Raw genomic sequence first — 16,950 nt, forward strand, 5'->3', positions numbered from 1 at the left:
TGTTGGCAGTGAGTTGGGCAAGACGATCTCAGTGAAAAGGTTGTGAGGATGCAGTGAGCATTGTAGAGGGAGAGATCTAAAGTTCAAGGGGTAAAGCCAAAGTGTGAATCTAAGAGGAGACTCAGGCAAATTTTCTTGATGGGATTGTTGCTCTCTCAGCTGGCTTTTACTGGTCCTACCTCATGTAGTACTCTTGTCTCGAACTTATTTTAAAGGCAGTGTGGACAAAGTTATTTAAAATGACTGTGGACAGTTTTTAGGGTGACTAATTCTCTAGATCTCTACCGTCCAAGAGTTATTATGAGTATTATTGTGAGTAGATGAGTGCACTGTATAAGAGAGGCAGAGGAAGATTGGCAGACAGAAGAGAAGGAGGCGATGTGACCACAGAGGCAGAGACTGAAGTGATGTGGCCACAAGTCAAGGAATGCCAATAGCCACCAGAAACTGGCAGAACAAGAGAGCAGATTCTCCCCTGGAGCCTCCAGAGGGAGTATGGCCTGACCCAACACCTTGATTTCAGATTTTCAGTCTCCAGAACTGTGAAAGAATACATTTCTGTTGTTTTAAGTCACCCAGTTTGTGGTAATTTGTTTCAGCAGTCATAAGAAACTGATACAGTTATTAATAATAATATACATATTCTCTTTGGATAAGATTATTTCAGCTTTACTGCTAAGGATGGATAGTGAGATTTAGTGTATATATTTTTAAATTATTTGTATAAACAATGTTTACTTATTTTTTCTCAGTGATGAAGTGAAGTATTAGCTGAATAAAAATTTAAAACATTTGTACAGTGAGGCCTGTGGACTGAGTTTAACAGACTTAGCTAAGTAGCCCTTAAAGAAGTACAATTTTCACCCATTTTACCTTATACTGTTGATCTAAAAATAACTGACAACATAATCCCCCTGATTTTAAGGTCAAAATTCAGCTTCTAAAGACTTGCTGACACGTTTTTAAAAAGAAAGACCATGAACTCCCTAGGTCTTTTGGTTAAAAGTTCTGCATCCATTTCTCACCCTGCCCTTTAAAATTTTTGGTTTTCATCCCATAAATTACACCCTTTCTCTGTACTCAGGCAAGATAATATTTTTATTAAAATGTAAAGGTGATTGGTTTTCTCACAGCACAGTTACAAGGTGCTTGAGGGGATGATAGATTGGCTATATTTAATGAGCTGTGTTTCTATTACAGCTTAGGAGCATTTGAAGCATTACAGTATATAAATTATAGCCTAATTGCCCTTTAGGCTTTAGCAGCTCAAAATATGCCAAGCTCCAAGTCTCTACACTTTGACATTTCTGCTGTGTGTGCTGTCTATAAAACTTGTATACCTTATCTATGATTTTCTGCACCTCCCTGGTCCAGGCCCTCCCCTTTTCTGGCTGCACTCCTTGGCTTCTTTTCCTCACTGTATTTACATAGACTCCCTTACTCTTTACAATGTTTGGTTTGTGTAGTGACTTCAACACTGTCTTAGATCTGGAATCATACAAATGCTCTCATGGCTGGCAGTTGCCTCTGCAGGTTATGGAGTGTGGTGGGCTGAGCTGTGAATGCCAATGGGTGAGTGGCTGCAGCTGGTTTTCATTCTGAGTGAGAGAGATTGAGAAGCCCAACATAGATAAGAGGAGAGATGATACTGCATTATCTCTAGTCAGTGAAGTTATCATGTCGATGGAGCAAAGCAGTTCACTGAAGGCTGTGGGTACAAGGAAACCATCAGGGTTTACCCTGGCCAAGAAGTGATTTTTTGAACCCTTTGGGAATTGGCTTTTATCCAAGTCTACATGTACCTGGCTGGAAGGAGAGTATGTAGAGGGGGCTCTCAAGTTACCTGCTTTGGGAGACCAGAGCAGGCTGGAACTTTGAGGAATTGCTAGCCTGACTTGCCTTTATCCATCCCACTTAATGGTGTGAAGAAAGGGAAAAGAGAAAAAGGCAGTAGAACCCTAGGCTAGGGGGCAAGGAGTAAGAATGGGAGTAAGGGAGTAAGAACGGAGCTAGGAATTCTGAGGAGTCTGAGACTGAAAGACTGAAAAAAGTTAGCTTCCTTGTTGGGTGAACATACTGGATTCAGGGGAAGGCATAAGTGGAGTAAAGCAAAAACAGAACCTAAGGCACGGGTAGAGAAGTGCTTCTCTAAAAGTATTTATGGATGTTAAAGATGTTGTGAAATATTAGAGGCAACCAGGTCCTTCAAAGTCATCTAGTCCAACCCTTTCATTTTATATATGAGAAAATTGGAGCCCTGGACATCAAATGAATTGTCCATTACTCCAAGGTCTATTGGTAGAACTCAGGACTAAAAATGTATGCTAATTGATTTGTGGTCATTGTTCTTTTCCTAATGATCCACTGCCCATTATATTGGGTTCAAAAGATAAGCCAATCTTTCAAATTCTCATGCCTCATTCTTCCCTTCCTTACCCCTTCCTCACATTGATGTTCCACTTTTACTGGAAATGAAATAAATGCCGTAAACGTCTGAATTTTTAGATACCACACTCTCAGGTCAAGAGAGCAAGTAATTTCTTAAAAGTCTTATTTTTTTAGTCTGAGGGGTCATCTAAGATATCTCATTTACAGAATGGGAGAAGTAGTATAAGATTTGTCTGCTTACCACTTTGCAAGTATATTATAATATCTTCTTCCTAAGTAAAGAGTAAATTCCGAATATTGCATACCCATGTTTCAGAGCATTTTTCCTTCTTGTTAATGAATGAATAAATGAATATTAAATTTATTGCATACTTACTATGCACAGGCAGTGTGCTTGGTGCTTTACATGCATTATCATGTTGAATTCTCAGTAACACTATGAGCTAGTAGTATTACTACCTTCCTTATTTTACGGATCAGAAGGTTGGGATTTAGAGAAATTTATTTGCTCGAAGCTCACAGCATTCCTTGCCTAGGTAATTTTAATAGCTTCATATTTAATTTCCTGCTTTTGGTCTTCTTAAATCTGAGAATGATATACAAATTTTCTAGTGAACACAGCCAGTGAGAATGAGTGCTTACTATAAACAGCCAGAATGGCTATACCACTGCAAAGGACTATTCCCCAGCTTGAATTTATGCTAAATAGCTATGAGGGCCTATAACTTACTTTCTTCAAGACTTTGGCAAGGTAGGTCCCTGTTGCCTACACACTGAAGTACAAAGTTCTTACCATAGCCTTTAATAAAGCCCATGTGACCTGATCTCATTGCTCTTTCATTCTTGCCTACTTTCTCACTACATTCACGTAATTTATGCTCCAACCAAGTTTGACTACTCATCATTCCCCAAGTACTGACTGTTTTTCTGCTCTTTCTGCCTTAACTGTTTATACTTTTTCTTTGAATGCCTCTCAATTTATTTCTCCTTACTAATATAGTCTAACCTATCCCTCTAGACTGAGCTTAGATATCAGTTACATACTCTATGGCAACTTTTCTTAATACCCACAAATGTAAGTAAACTTTTACTTCTTTGTATTGACACAAATTTTTTTTGGTACTTCTCTTTTGGCACCTAACTCATTTTACAAATAGTATTTATACACATTTTTTGCCTATCCTACTGGATTTTAAACTCTTTATGGTCAGAGACTGTCTGTAATTCAACTTTGTTTTTCTTGCAGTGCCTGACATCTGGATGTTCATCAAATGTTTACCAAATTGAACTGAATATGTATAACATAGTGAAATTTATCATGGGCTATTGCTATTATACTCATTTTGTGAGATGGGTAATATAGCCAGAAAGATCATAAGATTTGTCCAAGGGACTTAGAGGCAATTTCAGGTGAGATCCAAATTGTTTTGATGACTAGTCAGTGCCCTGTCACAAGAACCTGAGGTATCATCTTAAGGCTTTTCTAGATAAGACCCTAGATTGTGAACACATTTTCTAGTCCCTGTGGCCACAGACTAAAGTGTCAGCTCTGCCAGAAAAGAGTCTGAAGCATGAGGAATCTTAGGATTTGAGTTAACATAAACTGGTGGGTCCTCATCTTCTCTTTTTATCCTAGGATATTAAGTTAATTAATAAAATTTTCTTTCTATTAGAATTATCAGCGGGCTATCAGGTTGTAATAATATTCTGATTACTACTTTTTCTGGCAGTGATTTTTCTCTTCAATATGGGAAGCTACTGCTGCCTACCATAGTGACTGATGCAGGTCTTAGTAATGCTGTGATTTATATGTAGGTTTATCTTAAGCCTTTGTTTAAAAACTTGTGTTCTCCTGAACTCCACATTTTAACCTAATCAACAGGCTACTTGCATACTGTGGTCTTTAAATAAACCCAGATTGTTGTTCTTTCTCATGCTTGTTTCTTACCCCCTCCCCTCTACCCCTTCTTCCTTCTCCAGATGAAACAGACTATTACCTGAATGAAATCTAAAACTTGCTGGTGTCTTTGTTTGGCAGCTGCAACCTCGCTGTCTGAGATCGCTTCCCTCAGGGACTGTTGGGTATTCAGAGAATCCAGCTCCACAACAGCAGAAAGGCGGCAATACAGACTAATAAATTTCTCTCTGTAGCTGCAAAAATGAACTGGAAAATGGACAAGCAAAATAAAACATGTTAAGATCTGGTATCAAAATAGAGAAATTCATACCTCAGAGAAAACAAGTTGAATGAAAACATGATTTATTAATCCTATCAGTGGAAAATATTAAGCCATAAATAAATTATAAATGTGCTCTTTAGGGGCCAGTTGTCTGGCTTTAGTCAGACAGTATTCCCTTTTAAGGTTTACCAAGTCCTGGTAAGGTATGGGGAAGTGGGCTTGGCTCAAGCTGCAGTTTCTGTTCAGCTCCTAAAGTTGAGACTGTGTGTGTGTGTGTGTGTGTGTGTGTGTATCCTGAGAAAATAAGTGTGCTTATCACTTTAAAGAAGAAAAAAGTCAAGTAGCAATTTGAAACCTAGCTCTGATTTTCATGTCTTATTTCTAGTGTGTATCTTAAGTGTTTCTTTTCAAGGCCAAAGGCCCAGAAGATACAAGACATACTTTTCTCTGGATGTCTTTTCCTCTGGATGGAAAACTTCCCTCAGGACCTGGTAGGATGGGTTTTGATCCTTGTCCTGCCTCTGCTCCTCAGCTGATCAGCTGCTCTAGAGGGATGGTGGATCTGATACCTTGACAGATAATTTTTTGTCTTCATCAGACTTAGCCCTTCTGCCCTCAAAAGATGATGGGCTGGAGGCCAGAGGGAACAGTCTAACCTCCATCTCCATCATGAAAGGGGGAGAGAGGGGTGTGGGACTAAGCCTCCATGCAGGTACTCTGAGGTGATCAGATTTCCTGTAATTGTCTATCTGGCTCTGATCATATAACATCAGATTCCAGTGAGATGAGGAAAGCATCCTGAATCAGACTAGTGTAGTACCAGTCTCTTGAATTTGCAGACTCACTTTCCAGGAACTTCATTTACTCTGGGTGTCTCGGACTGTACCAGTGTGTCCCATGCTTTGGAAACAGGGCTGTTATAACTCCACAAATCTGTGGAAACATTTTTATTCTGGCTTCTTTAGTGAAAAATTCTAGGGAGAATATCTAATTACTGCCCTTGGGCCTCTTTGATATTGATTCCTGAGACCCAGACCTGGCCATTTAGGAAGCTAAAACCACACTGCCTTAAAATGGGGCATCTTGTTATCTACATCTCAGTAAGGAAGCCCCACTTCTCTGCATATTGAGAAGTTTCTGGGCACCTTGCAGTTCCAATCTTACCACTGCCTAGTTCCTTGCTTGATTTCCTCCTAAGGTGAATCTTTGGTGTGTGTGTGGGTAACCTGCTCTGTTTGTGTTTCCTCACATGGAAGTGGAAGAGAAGAGTGAGGTGAGGGCTTCTGTGGCTCATCCTTGTTCCAGTTGTACACCATTTCAAGGAGGTGTTTCTCAATTCTAGGATTGATTTTTCTCTCTGGTGTCAGATCCTTTCTTCCCACTTCTACTCTAGCACTTCTTTGCCTGACACGCAGAAGAAGTGATTTCATATAGCCTCTCAGTAAACAACAAACTATTAAGTGCCTCCCAAACCATCTACTTTGCATGCTGTTTTCCTGCTTAAAGACCTCTACAAAACTTCTTGACTTCAGGACAAAGTCAAACCTCTTATCACCATAAAGAAAGTGTCTTGTGATTTAGAATTTGAATATATCTTCAATCATATCATCCATCATGCAACCACCCTTCACCCTCCACTCAAATTAATCCTAAGCTTTGGTCAGGCTGATCTTATTATAAGTCATGTTACACTTTCATGCCTTTACACCTGCCTTTTTCTTGTCCTCAAACACCCTTCTCTACCAATATCTTCAGGTCCACCAATGTCTTCAGGTTAGCTTCTTTTGATACTTGAAGATTCAGCTTAACTGCTGCTTTCTCAGTGAAATCTTCACTGACACCTCTTCCTCTGCTGGCAGAATTAGTTTCTCTCTCTTTTGTGCTCCCAGAGCACTTGTTTCTAAATGTATAAGGACACTTAACTCTGCTTTATTATAATTATGAGTTTGTTTGACTACCTTAGTATTAGGCTGTGATTTCTCTAAGGGCAAGAACCATGTCTCCTATTTTTATTTCCTAAAAACCTGGATCATTATAGCTTCTAAGTTAATGTTTATTGACCAAACAAACAAACAAAAATGCATGCCCGGGTCTGAAGAAGGCAGATCCTTCTTCAAAGTCTCCTCTTTCCCTTCGTTCTCTCTTTTCTCTCTGTGCTCTTGATTTTCCTGTTTTGAAAGGTGTATTTCAGGTCTGTGATATTTACTGGCAGCTCTACAGGAAAGAGTCACCATTACTTTGTAGCTTACTCTTGACCCTTGTAACTCCCTGAATGTGTCTTTATGCCTTTCAAGGAGGGATTATATCCTGTTAGCACTTGACAGATGTCCTCTCTTGGCTGGAGAGTGAGGAGAGTGAAGTGTCTTACAGTCTGCCTTTACAAACCAAGTTGAGGGAAAAGAAAGAAAGAATGAATGAAAGAGAGAAAAGAAAAAAATTAGCCTTTTTATTTCTTTCTAAAATATGAAGAGAGATTAGGAAGAGGCACTAAAGAGTTTCTTAAAAAGAAACTCTATCATTCCCATCTGAATTCTAAAACGCCTGGGTGTCCACAACTTTCTCTTGTTGTGTCTCCTTGTGGTAGGAGCCTTGGATCAGTGGGTGGTCTCACAGTGCCCACACCCCCCGTGCCACTCACCACAGTGAGCTAGAAGGACCTTTCAACTACAGCGCTTCACTTTCCCATGCTAGTGGTTTTTATCCAGAGCCTTTAATGTTACTTTAACAAATGTTACTTTAACATAGTCTTTTGTGGTTTAGCAATGATACATTTGGTAGCCATCACAGAGGAGGGGAGGATAGACTGGAAGCTTCTAATTTTTTTCTAATGTGAATCACATGCATTTAACAGACAAAATGGTATAAGGGTACAACAATGCATTATCTGAACCACATGATTTGTTAGTAATTTACATACTAAGGCTAATTTTCTGCAGTGTTTTTTCCTCCCTCTTTTTTCGATATAAGATAGTGACAGACCGAAATGCATTTGGCCAACACTAGAAATTGGATTAGGAGTAGAGTAGAGTAGAAAGTATTTGGGTTTAGGTCAGACAGAATTGGGTTTGAATCATAGTTCTGCCAGTTACTACCTGTGTGGCACTGGGCATATAACCTCTGGGACCTCAATTTTCCCACATCTAAGATGAATAGTAATGCCTATTTAGGATTAAATCATATATATACAGTGCCCAGCACAGCATGTAGCCTCTATCAGAAACAAAATACCATTTTTTTTTCACACCCTTACTCCAATCCCTCAGAAAGAATGAGGCATTTAGAGTTAGGAAATTGGAACAGGGTTGAGATTAGAGTATTCAGACTAAGATCTTTAACTCAATAAATCCTAATCAGTCTGGGTCATGGAGCCTAGTTTGAAAGCTAAAAATATCAATAAGGTCACCCCCTGTGGCCAGTTTGGTAGCAGGATTCTTTGCTAGTGTGTCAGAAAGAACCTGGGCAAAAGATGCCCCTCTAAAGATTCCTGGTAGTGAATGAGTTGACAGTTGGAATTCAGGAGTGGTATCCTAAATCATGAAAAATGGGCCTGAGGAATGAGAGTTGAGACTGTGCCATTTCTTGTAAGCCTGTGGCCTGGATTCCATTAGGCTCAATGCCTGGATATCCCACAGGCACCTCAAAACTCATCATTTGTCAAACTGAACTCATCATCTCTCCCCTCCCCCAAACCTGTTCCTCCCCTCATCCTTCCTCTTTTGGTAGATGGCAACATTATCCATCTCAGCACCCTATTCAGACTGTCTGGCTCCTCCTCCTTGCTCTTCAACCACATTAAATCCATTACAAAGTCATATTGATTTTAACTCCTCAGTTGCTCTTGCCTGTGCTTTCTCTTCTACACCCCTATGGTGGCAGTCTTGGATCCAATTCTTATCATCTTCTCTTTTCTGTCGCTTTTCTCAGATACCTTAAGCATCTGTAACAATGAGCTACTATGAGCATGCTTAATTGGGCTGCAGTTCCTCAGGTCTCCAAGCCTTTGTGCATGCTGTTCCTTCGCTTAAAGTGATTTTCCTTTTTAGCTCTGTCTTTTCTTTCCTTTTCTGAAAGTTTCTAATCAAGATCTAGCCCCAATATTATCTCTTTAAGGAAGGGTTGGGTGTCTTTCCTTTGAAATTCAACAGCCTACCTATTACAGCAAGGCTTTCATTATATTGAGACTTTTGGTATAGATTTCTATATCCTCTGATGGATTCTAGGCTTCTGGTGGGCAGATTTTGTCTTCTTAACATCTGTATGTCCAGCCCTAGCACAGTACTTGGCATACAGTGGCAATTCAGCAAATGTTTGTTGAATGAAATATGCAGCCAAACGCTTAAGTATAAAATATATACCAGGCTTCAAACTGTTTTTAAAAAATCCCCCAGTTTTAAAATCTTTGCTTCTCCAATCACTATGAAACATAGAGCCAAGGAAATCCGTAGAATCAACTTTTCTTATCATAGGCCTACTGTCAACTGTTACTGCCCTTAGGATCAGGACAGGGCAGCCCCTTAGTGCAGGCTAGGCAAATCCTCAAGAGGCCGTATCACTGGACAGAGTTTCTAAAGGCTCATGATACTGCTTTTCTTTTTGTTTCTGGGAACAGTTTAAATAGTGACCCTTGTCGGTCCCCAGGCACATGCTTGAAGTATTACTGCAGTGGAATACTGTCCTGCTCCTATCCAAAGGATGGGGTAGGGGGAGTATTAGCCCTCAGGCTATGAAGGGGGAGTGGGTTTGAAATTGCACCACTTTGCCTCAACTCAACCCTGCTCATGGAGATCTCACATCTATATTGTAGTCCTCTCCCCTGTAAGTAATCCTGTGAGGGAATAGCCTGTGGGTTTGCCCCAGCCTACTCTTTACTCCAGGAGATAGAGGGCTAAGCTCCTTTATCATTTTGTCCTTGCTAGATCTATTTAGTACTAGAATAGGCACAGATGCAGTTTTCCATCGCTAGTTAGCAAGTTATTTATGATCACTCAGGCCACTGGCAGGAACATGGTCAGTTTGCCAAGTCTCAAATCCTTTCATTAGGATGGGGATGACTTGTACAAGTCAAATCGAAATATACTGTAAACTTTTTATAATTTACATGTTCCCATAATTTGGACCTTTTCAAGTTTCATGAAAATTCCTGTGTTCTCACGATTTTCTAAGTTGTGATTGAATTTCCAGTAATGTTTTCTTTCTCAGAAATGCTTAGGGTATCTGTTGGCCTTTTACTATGGACCTGTCTATGGAAGACAGAAGTCCCTAGTTACAAAAACTAGTAAAAATTGCTTAGCATCTTTCTTGAGGGGCTTAGACCCACTATAGTAAGCTCTTTGAAGTTCCTATGGAAATTGTTATTAAATGCTTAGTGAGCTGAAGCCTAATGGAAGAAGTATAATCATCAGTATGAAAGTCTGCTTCTTGGAAAAAGCTCTGATTGCTTATGGATCAGGTAGAGTCTGTTATGATTCTTACTAAGGCCCAGCAGTATTTTAAAAATTGTTGCTGGTGGTGCTGAACTATAATAAACATTGTACTAGAGTGTACTAATTTCCTCCTACTGGTAACATTTCCTCCTGATCTCTAGAAAAGACTAATAGAATTGTGTATGTCATTGGAACCAAGCCCAATCAGGTGATCTTTTCTGAAACCTTAACATGGTTCTGATTAATCAGTTGGATCACCTGTAATATGGTAATGAAGGAGAATCAGAATATGAATGTATATTTTATTCTAAGAAAAAAACATCTTAAGGTCAGAAACTATTAAGACCTGGGCTTTGCTATGGGTTGACTTTCATAGATGAAGGATAGTATCTGACAGTCTTATATTGCTTTTAATATTAAGAAGAGGTAAGATGGGTCAAAGAGACAGGCACTGTTGGATTCTATTACTATGATAACTACTATATCCCTAGTTTTTTAAGTTCCTAAAATGTCTTTTTCTCTGTGTTCTAGGCAGTACTACTTCAAATGTGGTCCATGGATTGACAGCACAGTATCATCTGAGAGCTAAGCAAATTCTCCAGTCCCTATCCCAGACCTGCTAACTCAGCATCTCTGGGGTGGGGCTCCAGAGTCTCTTTTTAGCATGCTCTCCAAGTGATTCTTAATGCACATTAAAGTTTGGGAAGCAGTGTTCTAGGGCATCGTCTCATCTCCTAAAATGTATTTTCTTATTTTTTTAGTAAGTGCCACATCAAAAATGCTTCCAGTTATGGTCAAGTGAATTCTGAAAATGCTGGGTTATATAAAGTTAAACTTCTTAGTTTTTATTTTTCTGTGTGTGTGTGTGTGTGGGGGGGGGTACCAGATTTTGCAGATCTTCTTAATATGTTACTCTGCTGCTCAAAATTTTCTTTTGGACTCCCAACATGCTTAAAGTAAAATCCAGAGTCCTTATATTGGCCTGTGAGGCCCTACATGATCTGGCCATTGACTCTGATCTCATTTCCTATCTTTGTTGCTCTTGCTTACTACACCTCACCTACACTGGTCTTTTAACCAAGCACACTCTTGCTTTAAAGCTTTTGCACTTGTCATTCTCACTGCATGGAAATCTCAAGTCTCTGCTGACATGTTTATTCTTTAGAGAGACCTTCCCAGGTCATCCTATATAAAATTGCAGCTCCTGTTACTTCACTTCAGTTCCTTACCCTAATTTATTTTTCATCACAGTCTTCACTACTGTCTGACACTCAACAGTATTTTTTGTTGATTATTTTACTGTCTCCCCACCTAAGAATATAAGCTTCGTGAGGAGTTCGTGCATTACGGATTCTTTAGTACCTAGACTAGTGACCGACATATAATAGGTTACTTAATAAATATTTATTGAATTAATGAACAAATGAGTGGAGGGAGGAATTGTAGATACAGAGTAACAACAGTAAGACAAAGTATGGCTACCCAGGAAAAGTTCATGAGCCTCCCAGAAAGCAGGATAGAGAGGACACTTGTAGAGCTTGGTTTTCCAGGGCCTTTGGAGTCCTACACTATCATGATTGATCCCAAATCATTGATTGTTACCATGAAGACCACTGAGACATGGAGAAATGAACTTCATGTATTTTTGTCTGTAATCATGGAACAGTAATGACCATTTCACACAGAATGGACTCCTGGGTAGCTCTCTCTAATGAAGTATTTTCCTTAATTCTTTTCCCTGTCAGTTATCTACCCTTGGGAAATCATTCACATTCATGGCTTCAGCTCTTATTAAGGGATATTGACTAAATTTCTGTGTTTAGTACCCAACTTTCTTTCCTGTATTTCTACTGCCAAATGGACATGTCAGCTTGGATGTTGAATTTTCACCTTTAGCTTCAAGATAGAACTAAAAGTATCATTTTCTTCCCTAAGCCATATTCCTTTGTGATTTCCTTACTTTTGGAAATGGCAGCAATACCCTCACAGTCTTTGAGGCTGAAAACCATAGGAGTATTGTAGACGTGTCTAGACTTTACCTTTTCTCATTCAAATAGTTGCTCAATCTTGCATATTACTCCCAATGTTCCTTACATCTGTTTGGCGGGTTTTGTTTCTGCCCTAATACTGGTCTATTATAATAACCCCTGAACCATGCTCTCAATCCATCTTAAATAGATTCCTCAGCCTGACTTTTAAGATACTGCCCACTATGGCCATGACTTGTCCATACCCTTTTTTGTCCACTATTTCCTCTATCATTTCTCAGATCTAGCCAAACTGTACCACTTGTTCTTTTCCTGATTCTTTCTGAGATCTCCTGTTCCATGTCTTTGCTCATTCTGCTCCCCCTGACAAGAAAGCTTTTCTTATCATTCATGTTTATTAACATCTTGTCCATTCTTTAATATCCACATCAAATACCCTTTCCTTCAAGGTGGCTTTCTGGAGTCTTCTTTGAGAAAAATGTGTTTCCTTTTCTTTTTTCAATATCACTTAATACTTTGATTTTGGCAAAAAACTACCTCATTTAATAATTTGTATCCTTATTTTACTCCTGCTGCTATACTGAAAGCCCCTTACAAGCAGAGCCTTTGTCTTACTTATCTCTGAATCTCCACAGTAGATATCTGATATATATTTATTGACTTTAAATGAAATACCATGACCCAAACTATATTTTGTAATAGCCATGCAGTCATATCATGGACTAATAATGTTTTTTGGATGAGGAACTCATTGGATGGGGTCATATTCACATCCAGGCCTTGGGAGTGGTATGGCCAAGGTTATTAATCATTTGACACAGAAAAGGTGTACAAAGGTTAAGTGATTGCCGGTGTGACACAATAGGGGACCCAGGACTCTCAAGACCTAGTCTGCAGGTCTGATTCAGGCTTCTCTTAATAACTCTTCCTCTTTTGGAAAATGATAATTGCTATTCTTTGCTTTTTGGCATCTGACCTGCTCGGAGCAAGGGAAACTGAAAGGCTTAATCCATTTATCCTCATGGGATAAATTCAGATTCAGATGCCCAGGTCTCAAAATGGCATTTGCCTTGTCTGCTTCTAAATCTGGTGGCTGGGGAGCAATCCAAAGAGACTCTGCCTTCATTCCATCCAGCACTCACCCTCCCACAAATCCTACAATTCATTTGAACTCTTGCTAATTGCCTCTTATTGGCCTGTTATAAGACGAAGCATGGGGAAGAGACAAAGCTTCCCTATTCACATTCTCAGTGGGCAGCAGGGGTCTCTGCAGAAATAGAGAAACTGGGGCCCAGGCTATTCATTTTTGAAAGCCAGGACAAGATCTTCCACCATTCAGAATTCCACATTATAATCACAATATTGCGTCCTGGGAGACCCTGTCAATTTTCTCAAATGGTCTGCTAGAAATTTAGAGCCTATTTAATATTAGAGTATTTTATAAATCACTACTCATTGACTTTTTTCCCCCCATAGTGATACATACTTTACATTTTAATTTCACTATTTTTTTTTTCCCATTTGGAGGTGAGGGAGAGAAAAAAGAAAGAGAAGGAAGGGGCAGTGCTTTTCATGAAAACATCAGTTCTTGTATTTATGTTTTAAGAAAGCAAAGAGAAGGCAAGAACTGCAGCCTGATAACTGAACACTCTGTTTAGAATTCCCTCCTCTCCATTGGACCTTAGCTAGGTTTCAATAATTATTGCTCAGGCACATAGTCTTGGAGCTTTGCTTTCTCTCGGACTTGTACACAGTTCTAGGAAGGGTTGTTGCCAAAGCCATCATGTGATTTATTGACCCTCCACTGGGACAAGGGGGAACAGATATAACTTTGTGATTTTATTATAAGGAGGCTGGGTTAATATTTCTAGGTGAAACAAGCTACTATACCAAGTTCAAACATCTGAAGAGGGAGGTTAAGAAACCCTGAGTGTGGGGTGTAAGGATTATTCTGTCCTGGGGCTGTACAGACGTCGTCTGAGGCAGGGAGCAGGAGAAGAAAGGACACATTGTGACCCATTTCCAACACCTCCTGTGTGTAGAGGCGGAAGTTCCTTGCCTGCAGAGGGACACGCGCGGAGGAAAAATAGGAGAGTTACAACATGGCACTTACATAAACAACACCAAACTGGCATAAAACATCTAACAAAATTACACGACTTCAAGCTTGGAATTTTTATACAACATAAATATTAGGGTTCAGTCCATTTAATAATGCTATATAAAATCAAGATTTAAGGCAGTAATGTTCCACATAAACTCTGAAAACAACATTTATGCTTCTTATAAAAGCAGAAAATGATTGCATTCTGTGGGTTTTTCAAAATGATGAATATAATTACATGAAGCAACAAAAATGGATTGAATTAAAAATCTACTAGTTTCAATTTAAGTTGGTTAAGGGGGAAAAATGTAGTTTCTGGCCAAGGACTGAAAAAATTTTACAAGTATCCAAAAAAAAAGTTGAATGCACTCTTAGGCAGTTAGGCAGCCCTCTCCCAACATGTGTATGTAGCCCAAGAGTCACCAATGAAATATGAGCTGCTTCAAACCTGCTAAGCTCAAGAAACCCTTTAATAGTATCTACTGTCACAAGTAGAGCTGGTATGTTTTTTTCTCCTCCTGAGTACACGGCCACCCTTGGAATAATCCAGTTGCTCCCCTAGTGCCTTTATGCCATTTTATGTAATTTATTCTTCATCAGTGTTGGTTGTTTTGTACTAATCTTGCAGTACTGACTTATAATTGGAGCAGTATCCCAGGGGAAGAACACTCTTGGAGTCTCTAATATATGTCCCTGTGTCCATGGGTCAGGGGCCAGTTCTGGGTTGTTGCTCTCTTATTTAAGAGAGCCAGTCACTCCTGTGATCTGTGATGGTCTTCCTCTTTTATAGGCTAAACTTTGTTGATTTTGTGCATGTGCATGCATATGTGTGCTGGGTTGGAGGAGATGGTGAACCTAGGCCAAAAAGAAAAAAAAAAGAATTCAACCTAATGCTACATCATGTTAACTTACTAGACAGAGCCTAATAAACTTTTACTGTTCTCTTCTGTGCCAATAGTTTTTCTTGAAGTTGCTTATTAGCAGAGGTTAGATTTGCACATTTTGATTTAGATAAGACAATAATTTTGACAGTAAATTCTGTTTGTGAAAAGATAGCATGGCATAATCTTGCCATTGATATAGATTATACTACCAGTAGTCTGCTGTTCTTAGATAAGTCATTTGTACATCTAATTATACACTTAAGTTATTTATTCTCCTTGATTTGTGCTATCCTGCAGCTGAGACTTAGTGTCTTTTAAAGGTGGGCTAGCCAGTAATATTTCCTTGCTTGATCATACCACAATAAAGCCAGGTCCAGGAGCCTTGGAGGAGGTCAACATGGAGGAGATACAGAAAAGGGGCAAAAGGGCAGTCTGTGTTCACTTGTAGGTGTCAAATTCAAAGTGTATAGCATTTGCAAAGTGGTATTTAAATCAATGAAAATAAACTCATATCTATTTTTTTTTACCTCTTAAGTTTTATGCACAATGCAGTTTCCATTAGCCATAAAAAGAAGATAAAAATGGTAAAGACTAGTACCTGGTGTAGAGGTATATTGATCTGCTTAAGGAGAGCTTTCACTGCCATCTGGAGCTCGTAGAAGAACAATTGCATGGGGCAGTCAGGAGTATGATCCACACTTTCCATAGATTCAGAGCCAGAAAGCTTTTGGACCCATTCCCATTCCTCTCTGTATGTTGAGTCAAGTTAAAATTAGAAATATAACAAAAGTTCAGAACACAGCTCAGAACATTTTCAGTGTATATGTCCAGAACCTGGATAACCAGTTTTTTAGTGGTTAAAAAAAACAAATACAATTCATGAAATTTGAACTTTTTGCCACCCAAATGGAGTTTAAAATGGGCTTTTGCTAATTTAAGCTTAGTTCACCTATCAAACCACATATACCTCAGAACAGCAGGTCTAATTTGTATCAATCAGTTTCTGAGATTGGAGCTTTGAAATACTTGGTAGAAATTTCCTAACTGTCTTCATTTTTCTTCCCTGAAGATCCTCTGTAAGTTCTAGGACCCTACATTTTACCACAGGGGCATCTGCTGGTTAATTCAGCAGTTGGGTAACCACAGGACTCTGGTCCAACTCAGGCAACAAACCACATGGCACATTTCAACCCTGGCCTGTTGTAATCGTGGGGACTATTTTGGTTTCTTTCCCCTTCCAAGAGCTTGAGGAGAATCACAAACAGGAACACCAGGCAATTCCAATAAAAGGAACCAGGGGACACACATCACTGCTTCCATCCTCCTTTCTAACCAATCATCTGTGTCTTTATTCTGCGTGCTCTGTAATCCTTCCTGATGAACTTTTCCAAATGTCATGCAGAAGGGAGGGGAAAAGAATGATGGTGGGAGAAAACACATCTGGTTTGTCCCCCATAGGCCACTCTTCAAAAGGAGCTTGAAAAGATCAAGGTAAATGCCTCTTGGGAACATTGTTTCCACAGGTATGCTAGCATAAGTCTCTAAATACATTACTTTGGCTCAGTTTCTCCTCTTTCCAACTCTGCGGGGAGCAGCAATATGCTTTCAGGAGCAGGCTAGAGAGGGAAGAAGAAAGCCTTCCTCTCTGGGCACAGAAAGAGAGGAGGTGCTAACATATGTTCCCACTGGTGTAAAAACCCTCTGAGGGCTCTCCCCAGTGGGATATACCAGCCTGGGCTCCAGTCTGTGTGTCAGAAAATGAAATCAATTGTGACATGAGCTTTTCACCAGAAAACAATCTCTTTTAACCAACTACCCTCTTAGAAAAGTTTCTGTGTTCAAGATATCTGTTTGCTTTCAGTTCCCACACTGGAAAATACTACGGAAAATCTATTCTATTGTCCCAATGAGAAACAAAATAAAAATTAAATCCTATTTCAATCTGGGCATGTTGTTGGCTTCACAAATAATTGAAACCTTTGA

At 39.4% G+C, this 16,950-nt stretch overlaps 1 protein-coding gene and 1 long non-coding RNA gene across 8 annotated transcripts in view; one reads left to right on the forward strand and one right to left on the reverse strand.

Moving 5' to 3' along the window:
* Positions 1 to 4,601, forward strand: part of LOC144286316 (uncharacterized) — a 22,449-nt gene extending 17,848 nt beyond the window's left edge. For 4 of the 6 annotated variants that reach the window (XR_013354364.1, XR_013354367.1, XR_013354363.1 and 1 more), the window contains 2 exons: positions 3,635 to 3,798; positions 4,369 to 4,601. This is a non-coding gene — a long non-coding RNA (uncharacterized LOC144286316). The remainder of the gene's footprint in view (positions 1 to 3,634; positions 3,799 to 4,368) is intronic. The other 2 variants (XR_013354365.1, XR_013354366.1) reach the window with 2 other exon arrangements.
* ANKFN1 (ankyrin repeat and fibronectin type III domain containing 1) overlaps positions 1 to 16,950 on the reverse strand; it is a 298,786-nt gene that overhangs the window by 24,166 nt on the left and 257,670 nt on the right. For both annotated transcript variants that reach the window (XM_077852611.1, XM_077852610.1), the window contains exons 16-18: positions 15,566 to 15,716; positions 13,870 to 14,038; positions 4,386 to 4,552 (exon numbers count right to left, since the gene is read on the reverse strand). In XM_077852611.1, coding sequence (XP_077708737.1) covers positions 4,386 to 4,552; positions 13,870 to 14,038; positions 15,566 to 15,716 — 487 coding nt within the window. The remainder of the gene's footprint in view (positions 1 to 4,385; positions 4,553 to 13,869; positions 14,039 to 15,565; positions 15,717 to 16,950) is intronic.

Source organism: Canis aureus, chromosome 16 (genome assembly GCF_053574225.1).
Source record: "Canis aureus isolate CA01 chromosome 16, VMU_Caureus_v.1.0, whole genome shotgun sequence".
Lineage (NCBI taxonomy): Eukaryota > Metazoa > Chordata > Mammalia > Carnivora > Canidae > Canis > Canis aureus.